The sequence below is a fragment of the Triticum dicoccoides genome, chromosome 4B, assembly GCF_002162155.2.
Source record: "Triticum dicoccoides isolate Atlit2015 ecotype Zavitan chromosome 4B, WEW_v2.0, whole genome shotgun sequence".
Classification (NCBI taxonomy): Eukaryota; Viridiplantae; Streptophyta; class Magnoliopsida; order Poales; family Poaceae; genus Triticum; species Triticum dicoccoides.
The window spans coordinates 401,773,900-401,784,113 of NC_041387.1; the positions used below are offsets into that span (position 1 = coordinate 401,773,900).

Consider the following 10,214-nt stretch of genomic DNA (forward strand, 5'->3'; position numbering starts at 1 on the left):
ACGCCCACTAAACACGCGTCATCGAAAATCCTGAAATAAATTAAATAAACTCAGAAAAATGCGAGCATCGGCACTTGAACTCCCTGATGGGTTCGGGATATCACTGTTGTCCTAACGATCCAACCATAGGTTGATTTGCGATGTTCCTACATACTAGTTTCAAGAAAAGATGTTCGTTCAGGCATAGCTCCAAAAAATTACGTTTGTACGAAGGTCAACTGTTCACGATCGAGCTGGAGCTATCAGCATATGATCACTTCATTTGGTAGACAATACATTACGGATAAAATAAGTACCATTGGCACACAATTTCGAACAAATTAATTAGCATGCACGCTACATGGAACAAGCTAGCCACACTGCCCCTATGTGCTGGACAAATGGCGACATGTCAGACCACGAGTGTTGTTTCTTCTCGGAACCCCGCCGGCTGATTGATGCAGACGCGGTGCCGGCCGGTGGGACGTACATCACAAACCAACTTCTCAATTTACTCGAACAAAACGAAAGGATCAACTGTGATTGTTGTATTTAGAAAGACTTGCACTCAAATTGTTTTGGGATCCGCTCCCGCTCCCGAGCTAGGGTTCCTCCCCGCCGCCGCCAGCCTCCCTCGCCTCCTTCCGTCGGCGCCGGCCGCCGGCGCGCGTCCCCGACCCGCCTCCCTCTCCTCCCCTCTCCTCCTTCCCCTTCCCCTGCGTTCCTGTCGCCCCTCGAGGCGGCGGAGCGCCCCTGCCCTCCTCCCGTCTCGACCCCACTCCTCTCCTTCTCCTTTCGCTGCCGCCGGCAGCAGCCTCCGGCGTGCCCGAGTGGCGGCGGCAGCGGCGGATGTCCCTTTCCCGCACGCCTGGAGGGGGAGTCGGAGCTCCCTCCTACCCGGCGGCGGTGCTGCTCGGCCGGCGACGGTGGGGCCCTGAAGCCACGGTGGACATAGAAATCTCTGGCGGCTCGTTCGCCACCGGCGCGGCTGCGCCCGTGGGCGTTGCCGGACCCTCCTGAGGGGCGTCGGTGATACCCCTTCCCCATTGCCATCCATGTACCAGGAAAACCCTAGGACTTGTCCGGGCAGCAGCGTCGTCGTCGTCGCATTCCTTCATGAAAGTGTTGCTTGGTACGCGAGGCTTCGGAGTGCTTGGCAGGTGGTGGTACTTCTCCGGAGGGTGCAGCGGGTGTCGGCCATCTTCGCTTAGTTGAGCTGCCGGCGTCGACATTTGTTTCTTTTTTCTTTTTTTCCTTTTTCTTTTGGGCTCGTTTGTGCTGCGGCCCTAGCAAGCTCGTTGTATCGGTTGGTCGTTGCTTTATATAATCTAAAGCGGGGAGACCCTTTTTCGTAAAGGATCATCTGTGAGGATAGATGCATAAGTAGATTGTTCATATTATATTTTTCCAAAAGTTTGATCGACGCTCCAGCTACTTTAATCCTAAATTCAGTTTGCTTACAAATTTCATATTATGCCGCATTCGGTGCAAATAAAGTAGTTCATTTGGTCACACATAAGGCCATAGAAAGCTTAAAGTAGGACTTGCACATCAAAACCATGACACACCATCAAATGGAGAAACAAAATGACAAACAATCTCGCAAAATGTGGTTGATCTAGGAAAACCCAATAATAATGAGAAGACTAAAAATTCAGAACAATCAATGATTGCTTCCTACCAAGACCAAGTCCAAGCGATGACCCGGATGACAAATCACCTTCTTTCAGTACAAAGGCTCGAAGGACAACACATGTTCGTTGTCGTTGGCTAATCCGAGCTGTGAAGGTTATGTTGGTTGGGACTGAGGACATCCTCCCCGTGTGGATTGTTACGAGATACTATGAATAGAGACCTAGTTAGGCAGCCCAAATGTGCACCCTTCGGTGCGTTCTTGTCCAGAGCTAGCAATCGCATCCATAATTCCATGTACAAACATCCATGGTGAAATCGCGACAGTGAAAACTAGCTAAGATTGCAACGACAGCATTTGCCGTCAACGCCGAAAATATGGGTTATTACCACTGCTCAAGCGGCGCATCTTGTGCAATTAGGAAATGGATTAACTCGTTTTGGTTGGGTGCACGATTCGGGCACATGCACCTACCATTTTCACATGTGCACGTCTACTTGCAATCAGCAGGAGTGCAGGAGCATATTCTTCTATGGCAGGCATTCACAAAGACTCCAAGACCAGCCGGCGCCGGCCGCCGTCGCACAAAACAACGGAACCTCCAAACCCGACGCGTCATGGCCTCTCTGATTTAACCAGGAGTGGTGCGGCGTCATAGTCATACACATACATAGAGTAGTCGAGCGCGTAGGGTGCAGCCACTAGCGCATGCATGCCTCTTCCGTCGTCGGAGATGGCGGAGGAACACGCCGGCGGCCAGCATGAGCAGCAAGTGGCGGCCGAGAGGCGAGCACGGCAGAAGCTGCTGTTCGCCGTCCCGATCATCCCGATCGTCATGTTCATCGTCGCGCCGTGCGCGCTCTTCTTGTTCACGGCCGACCTGGCGCTCCCACGCATCCGCATCGAGTACGCCCGCCGCGACGGCGACCGTGACGCTCCGGCCAGTGCGCTAGCGACGGCGGTGGCGGCTGTTCCCAGCGAGGAGCAACAGCAGCTCCCGCCGCTGCGCCAGCTGACCGACCGGCCCTACTCGCTCGGCCCGAACGTGTCCGACTACGACGCCCGCAGAGCGGCTTGGCTCGCGGCGCACCCTCGGTTCCCGGCCTTGGTCGCGCCGGGGCGGCCTCGGGTGCTGGTGGTCACCGGCTCGTCGCCGCGCCGGTGCAAGGACCCGGAGGGCGACCACGTGCTCCTCCGGGCGTTCAAGAACAAGGCGGACTACTGCCGCGTCCACGGCTTCGACATCTTCTACAGCAACGCGGTGCTGGACGCCGAGATGAATGGGTTCTGGACGAAGCTGCCGCTGCTGCGCGCGCTGATGGTGGCGCACCCGGAGGTGGAGCTCCTCTGGTGGGTGGACTCGGACGTGGTGTTCACGGACATGCTGTTCGAGCCGCCGTGGGGCAAGTACGCGCGGCACAACCTGCTGCTCCACGGCTGGGACGACGCGGTGTACGGCGCCAAGAACTGGCTGGGCACCAACGCCGGCAGCTTCGTCATCCGCAACTGCCAGTGGTCGCTGGACCTCCTGGACGCATGGGCGCGCATGGGGCCGCGCGGCCCGGTGCGCGACAGGTACGGGAAGGTCTTCGCGGAGGCGCTGTCCAACCGGGCGGCCTACGAGGCCGACGACCAGTCGGCGCTGGTGTACCTGCTGGTGACGGAGCGCGGCAGGTGGGGGGCCAAGGTGTTCCTGGAGAGCTCCTACCTCCTGCACGGGTTCTGGGAGGGGATCGTGGACCGGTACGAGGAGATGCGGAGCAAGGGGCGGCCGGGGCTCGGCGACGACCGGTGGCCGCTCGTGACGCACTTCGTCGGGTGCAAGCCGTGCGGGGAGCAGAGCGCGAGCTACGAGGCCGCGCGGTGCCGTCAGGGCATGGAGCGCGCGCTCAGCTTCGCCGACGACCAGATACTCGGCCTCTACGGGTTCCAGCACGAGTCGCTCAACACCACGGCCGTGCGGCGCGTCAGGAACGACACCGGGCGGCCGCTGGACGCCGACGACGACCAGATCGGCCGCCTCCTGCACCCAGAGTTCAGGGCCGCCAACCCCTAGTGTCTAGTGATCAACTCCATCCTTCCATTGGTTTGGAAATGAACGTGCAGAGATCAGAACACGCAACACGTCCTACTTTACAGACAAGATTTTTTCTATGACTTGTAACATGTAGCTGTAGCCACCATTGTGTAGCATTATTGATTGTGAAATGTAAGTCATGTTAGTAGCATTCAAATGGATGCTGCTGTGTTCACACGTACGCATGCTTCATTCTTCATCTCCAGCGAGAGCAACAGAAAGCTTACAGCTTATTTCAGACGCCAATGCAAAAAAGGAAAAGCTACATTGGTAAGCAGAGTGACAGGATGAATACTGAAACTACTGATACTATGAAGTACAGTACAAGAAAATACTCCCTCCGTCCGAAAACCTAGATACATCCATTTGAGGGAGGGACAAGCTTTTTCGGATGGAAGTTTTCGGACGGAGGGAGTATATGGTCGCCTCCATGCATCACCTTATCCCAGACACCGAACCTGACAAATCAAATTTTGTTTCAAGTCAGATCACTAGCAGCACCTCCTTGCAATTGTAACACAATATTTGCAGGGGAATGACTGTATCATGTAGAACTGGAATAAAGACTGTTCGATCACCACTCGCAACAGCAATATAAAATGAAAATATAGGCCAACAATCGATCATAGTTTCATTATATTGCCTCTCTAATCAACCACATTTCCGTTACATTACCTTCCCTACCTACCAAGATATAGACTAAAACATTCGTACTAGGAAACTAGCTCTGATTTTTGCGTTTGACAATTATTCAGCAACTTTCGCCACTCAAGATGTCCGTTGTATTTGTCAGTGTAGTAAAGAAAATAATAGCCCCTCTTACTGTCAGTTGGGCACTGTCACAGTCTGCTGGTGCTAACAATAAATGATAAACATGGTCTCCGTTCAGACACTTTCATCAACTTTATCCAATGATAATGACAAAAAGCTCAGTATGAAATCGTCCAGGTCGCCTTCCAGGACTGAATCGGGATCAGACACTTCATAGTTTGTCCGGAGATCTTTGACCATACGGTATGGCTACAAAAAAGGAAAACATATCAGTTTGACCTGAAGAACAATGATAAAAATATGCCACAAGCTTACGATTTTACATTCAGGAACATCTATCTACACTCTATGCTAACTCATTTCACTATTTTAATAGCCAAACGCTATGATATTTTTCACATTTTTTCTGAAACCTTACTATAAAGCTTCATGGCAGAAAATTGAAGTAAAACACATACTGAACAATGTGGTTGCATGGCAAAGTTCGTATGGTGCAGCTTCTTTCTTGATTCTCAATCAACAGCATGTGAGGACGCAAACAATGTAAAAGCAGGGGCGAATCCAGCTATATGACGAGGTTTGGCAGACGCCGAACCTAATATTGGACAAAAAATACTGTGTATATATACAGTATGTATGAAGATTTGATTCGAGTTGATAAAGTTCACTCCAGTTTTGTCATTTTGGAGGAGGAAGACTCCCATGAGCAGGCGACTCGGGGCAGATACGGGAGAGTCTTCCCACATGGATCGGCCCCCTCCAGTTTCGCCAGTGCCAGGAGCCCAGGACTTAATTGATTTTTTCTTTGAGGCGTTGGACTTAATAGATTAAGTACGTATTTCTTGCTTAGGTCTACGTGCTGAGGAGAGAATTAGTAATATAAGCCCACGATCCACAGGCCCACATACCTTCGTAGATCTAGTTTTTTGTGGGATCCCTCCTTCGTATATTTTGTTTTCTGTGGGGATCCATCCTTCGTATATGTTTTAGTTTCTCCGACTTAATATACTTTGCTTAGTTATCAATTAATAAAAATAAATCATTTTTTCTATTATATGTATTATTTTGTCATCTTTTAAATATTAAAGAGGAAGAGATCAACAGTAATACATATATACTTGTTTGATGGGTATGGTAGCAATTGCATATTTCCATCTAAATTTAAAAATATAGCTTTATGTGTGAGGCAGCAAGCATGAGCAACACATAGTTATATTATATATTGAATTTTTTCCTTTGTAAACTCTGCCACACCTAAAAATTATTCCTGCCTCCGCCAGTAAAAGGGCTGATGAATGCAGCGGAGTAGATAATGCAACCTAAAGTTCTAAGTTTATCCTTGCCAAAGAAGTTAACCTAATCTTATTAATCTCGAAAGATGGAAGCCTCACCTGTAGCACATACGATCTTATTTGGTTTCCCCAGCTTATTTCAGAGAGTGATTGCGTGTGCTCTGCATTCATCTGTGCTTGACGGGTAATCTCAAGCTGGTCCAACCTAGATTGAAGCACCGCCATTGCTGATGCCCTATTCATATGTTGTGACCTGCATTTTTCTTAAAAAAGTTAGCACACATACGTTCTACTCAAGCAAAGGATTCAGGAAGTCCCTATTGATTACCAGTTAAGTGATACTCCCTCCGTCCTGAATTACTTGTCGCAGAAATGAATAAAAATGGATGTACCTAGAACTAAAGTACGTCTAGATACATCCATTTCTACAACAAGTAATTCCCGACAGAGGGAGCATATGATAACAGTGCTGCTTATATTCAACAGATTTATAAATATATTTTTATTGAGCTATGATTAAATATTTGAAATTCTAAACGCATCAAAACTACCTTTCATTTTGACAAGTTGCCGTTGTACCAGTTGGGATGTGCACAATTCTAACAGCACTTTCTGTGGTGTTGGCATGCTGGCCGCCAGGTCCACCAGAACGGAAGCGTTCTATCCGAAGATCCGATTCGTTTATCTGGTATCGGCTAGAGGCCTCACCAAGAATAGGTATTACAGCGACAGCAGCAAAGGAAGTGTGCCGCCGCTTTCCACTGTCAAATGGAGAAATCCGCACTAATCTGTGAACTCCTATTTCAGATTTGGCATATCCAAATGCATACTCGCCATCAACTTTGATAGTAGCCCTCTGGAATAGCAGGTATACAGTATAAGATCAACAGTTTGCTAAAATCGGCCTAAAATGAAAAGTAAAAATAAATGAGAGCTTAATGTGCACATGGCTTAATTTCACATTCGTTTTCATCTCTAGAAATTGATCAACTGCACTAATTATGCATTAAGTGGTGAACTGACCGGATTGAGTGATGGGAAGCGATGAAAAAATAAAACAAGCAAACCTTGATTCCTGCTAGTTCACCGGGTATTTCTTCTATAACAGTGACTCTGTATCCCCGTCGCTGAGCCCATGATCTGTACATGTTCATAACCATGGCAGCCCAATCCATGCTCTCAACGCCTCCGGCTCCTGCTTGGACCTGGTTATGGGATCATGCAAGGAATGCCACAAATAACATCACTATGAAGCTTAAAAGAAACATTACTGTTCCAATTTTTCGGGCTAATGTACAGACTACAGAGTTATAGAGTGATCACTGCATTAAGAAATAAGAATTGCTTAAGATAATGTGAAGAACATACCTCAATGAAGCAAGGGTAAACGTCATTATCTCCAGAAAGCAATGCATTGAGTTCTTTCTCCTTTGCATCTCTTCTCATATCAGCCAATGCTCTCATGGATTCCTGCACAGGACAGTTAACCGGGCTATAAAATAAGCAGCTAGTTTGCACCATGAAGGGTTCCAGCAAAGATCGATGTAAGTGTGTTTGGAGCTCAATACAGTGTAATTATGTAAAAGAAGCAATGTATTCACCGTCTCGAGTTCATTGTCACCCTCTTCACGTGCAAGCCTCAACATGTCGATGTGCTCCATCAATTGTTGCTCGAATTGGTTCACTGACTTAATCTTGCCCATGAGCTCGCCTTGTTCACGACTAACATTCCCAGCAAAAACTGGATCCTCCCAGAGGTCTGGCTTCTCCAATACCACAGCCAACTGCTTCGATCTCTCCAGTAACCATTTCCACTGCGAAAATTAAAACCCAATTCAAGAAGCTCACAGAGGTAAGTCCACACAAACACATTCCAACACCTATCCACAGCCACTCTACCAGCAACTATGCAAAAATGTGAAAGTCCCCACAAACATATCCCAACACCTGATCCTGCGTCACTCTACCTGGAACTATGCAAAAATGTGCTTGAACAGAGATCGTTGCACATACGCACACACTTACGCGTGCACCTGAGAACGAACAGTAGGTGTTTGTCGATATGCCCGAGAGAAACAAGTAAATCAGATGCACATCCCAACACTACAAATGAATAACACTCGACGCCCGGATCGATCTCGAGTACGGAAGATGGAGAGCAACAAGTATCGTACAAGATTGGACCTTGAGACGCTTCTTAATAAGCCTGATGGACTGCGCGACGGCGGCGGCGTGGCTGCGCCAGTCGCTCTCGGCCTCGGCGAGGATCGTCCAGCCCTTGTCGGCAATAGAGTCCACAGTCAGGCCGTCTACCGTCCTCGGCGCCTCGACCACCGGCGCCGGCGAAGAGAACCACCGAGTCGGCTCGAGGAGGGGGCGTGATCCGACGGTGGCAGGAAGGCCGTGAGTGGGTCCCAGAAGGGAGGACATGGCAGCTCCATGTGTGGGGAGGTGGTGGGTAGGATTCGGTGTCCTGGAGCGGAGGTGGGAGAGGAGGGCCGCGGCCGTTGATCTGGTTATGAGGCGGGAAGCCATTCCCGTCTACTCCGACGCTGGCTGCGGGGGAAGGGCTCGACAGGAGCTCGTATGTCTTGTGTTGGATGAACCGGAATACGGAAGACGTTTTCGCTGTGCAGAAGGCGCCTCTCAATGGAAAATGTGTTTTGGCCAAAGGAAAAAAAAAGCGCCCTATTTCGCTGTTATAGCGTCGCTATAACGTCTCCCTATGGGCAGATCTCCTAAAAATCCCAAACCGTAAAACTGGTTTTACGGGTTGCAAATTCGTCACGCGGAACAGATACACGAAACACCCTCAAAAAAAAAAAAGATACACAAAACGGTATTGGATAATTCAAAAACCTATTTCACGCAATTTTGTTTAGTGAGATCATGCAGCAGTTCATCACGAACACCATTCACAAACGAAAACGAGTTCATCAAACAGAGTTCATACTAACATACGAAAGGATTACATACTAACGGAGACCTAACCCTAACCCTAGTTTGTCAAAATTTCTCGCCGCCGTGCTCACTCATCGTAGTTGAGGTAGTGCTTGACGGCAGACTTGCGTAGCGCCCACGCTAGCTCATGCTCCTTATTGGCAGCTTCGAGGAGGCCCTGAGCACCTTCTTTCGTCGTTCGCCACCGCGCGCTGCCAACATATTCGGCGGCGGCGCCGCACCACCTCCTGATGCGGGGCAAGATGTGCTTGTCGAGCACATCGAAGCCAGCCCACGTGTCTTGCCTGCCGCTCCGGCAGAGCTAGGTGCGGTACCGTCCTGCGTCGATCTCCACGTGCGTCGTGCCTTGTGCTCATCATCGCTGGAGCTAGTACCATCACGCGCGGGTGGAGCTTCCAGCCTCTGTGTCGTGGCAGGCGCGATTGCTCAGCGGTGCACGGACGTGGCTGCCACGACTTCCACCTGGGCCACGGCTAGATCCGCCGACCATCGATCTACCGGAGACGGAGAAAAATGAGAGAGGAGCGAGAAACTGCTCGTCGAAATTGGCCAAGCCTAGCAGCGTTGGACACGAAATGTGGCGGAGGGGAACGCGCGCGCGGGGGAGGGGGGTGGGGGCGCTAACCCTAAATGCCCTCGGTACCACTCGGCGGAGGGGGCACATATCTGGATCCCTTGTTTTTTTTGGACCAAGCCGATATGCGGTACCTGTTTGGGATGTATGAAAGGCAAAAACTGCATATTGGCCGGAATTTTCTAAGCATGAGGGATTTTAGTGGATCTGTTAGAGATGCTCTAAGTGCACTATAGCACCGCTAAATCTCGCTAAGCACAACGTCATAGCGTTATAGCATACACGGTGCACCCGACAGCAACACACCACACGCTGCAGCCCATCGACCCACCCAGCTCACTCTAACTCTCTCTAAAACGCCCATCAAGACCTAACCTAGCCCGCCCAATCCTCAGTTCCTAGACCCAATCCCCAGTTCGATGGGTCATGAGTAAGGACGGTGGAGGCAGAGGCGTCTCTTGACCGGCAGTGGCTACGATGTCTCGCGAGCGAAGGCGGAAACGACGGTTTGTGAGCAGCTGTTGTTTCTCGGTGGCAGTTCCTTCCAATCTAGCGGCGTGTGCAGGCCTCCAACTCAAGCAAGCCAATGACCATGTCAGCCAGCTGTCGGCACCGACAAGTCAGCCACCAAGTAGCTAACCTCTCTTCATCCAGTCTCCAGGTAGCGATGTAGGCGACAGGCTATTCCTTGCTGTTGTCAGCCACCAAGTTGTTGAGGAACGTAGCATGCAATTTCAAAAAAATTCGTACGATCACGCAAGGTCTATCTAGGAGATGCATAACAAGGAGAGGGGGGGGTGTCCAAGTACCCTCGTAGACCGAAAGCGAAAGCGTTAGTTAACGCAGTTGATGTAGTTGAACGTCTTCACAATCCAACTAGTCCAAGTACCGAACATATGACACCTCCGTGTTCAGCACACATTCAGC

The 10,214-nt window shown here is 50.1% G+C and overlaps 2 protein-coding genes across 3 annotated transcripts; one reads left to right on the forward strand and one right to left on the reverse strand.

The window, feature by feature from the left end:
- Positions 1 to 2,324: 2,324 nt before the first annotated feature.
- LOC119296339 (probable glycosyltransferase 4) lies at positions 2,325 to 3,783 on the forward strand. Its single transcript, XM_037574737.1, has one exon. It carries the CDS (start codon positions 2,325 to 2,327, stop codon positions 3,666 to 3,668), a length of 1,344 nt encoding a protein of 447 aa, XP_037430634.1. The 3' UTR covers positions 3,669 to 3,783.
- Positions 3,784 to 3,860: 77 nt separating this feature from the next.
- Positions 3,861 to 8,351, reverse strand: LOC119296337 (peptide chain release factor PrfB2, chloroplastic-like). 2 transcript variants are annotated; one of them, XR_005145120.1, is made up of 8 exons: positions 7,937 to 8,351; positions 7,354 to 7,566; positions 7,121 to 7,222; positions 6,820 to 6,957; positions 6,304 to 6,608; positions 5,852 to 6,005; positions 4,513 to 4,709; positions 3,861 to 4,147 (listed from the first exon to the last, which is right to left on the reverse strand). XR_005145120.1 is itself a non-coding variant. In XM_037574736.1 (7 exons), exons 1-7 carry the CDS (start codon positions 8,285 to 8,287, stop codon positions 4,575 to 4,577), a joined length of 1,398 nt encoding a protein of 465 aa, XP_037430633.1. In that variant the 5' UTR covers positions 8,288 to 8,351; the 3' UTR covers positions 4,285 to 4,574. The 2 variants fall into 2 exon arrangements, 1 of the variants encoding a protein (XP_037430633.1); XM_037574736.1 differs by lacking the exon at positions 3,861 to 4,147 and having other exon boundaries at positions 4,285 to 4,709.
- Between the last annotated feature and the right edge of the window lie 1,863 nt (positions 8,352 to 10,214).

Coding starts and splice junctions, on each gene's coding strand:
- LOC119296339 (XM_037574737.1), top strand. CDS start 2,325: ATGCCTCTTCCGTCGTCGGAGATGGCGGAGGAACACGCCGGCGGCCAG.
- LOC119296337 (XM_037574736.1), bottom strand. CDS start 8,287: ATGGCTTCCCGCCTCATAACCAGATCAACGGCCGCGGCCCTCCTCTCC. Junction 6,958..7,120: donor TTTACCCTTGCTTCATTGAG/GTATGTTCTTCA, acceptor TCCCATAACCAG/GTCCAAGCAGGAGCCGGAGG. Junction 6,006..6,303: donor GCAACTTGTCAAAATGAAAG/GTAGTTTTGATG, acceptor AGAAAAATGCAG/GTCACAACATATGAATAGGG.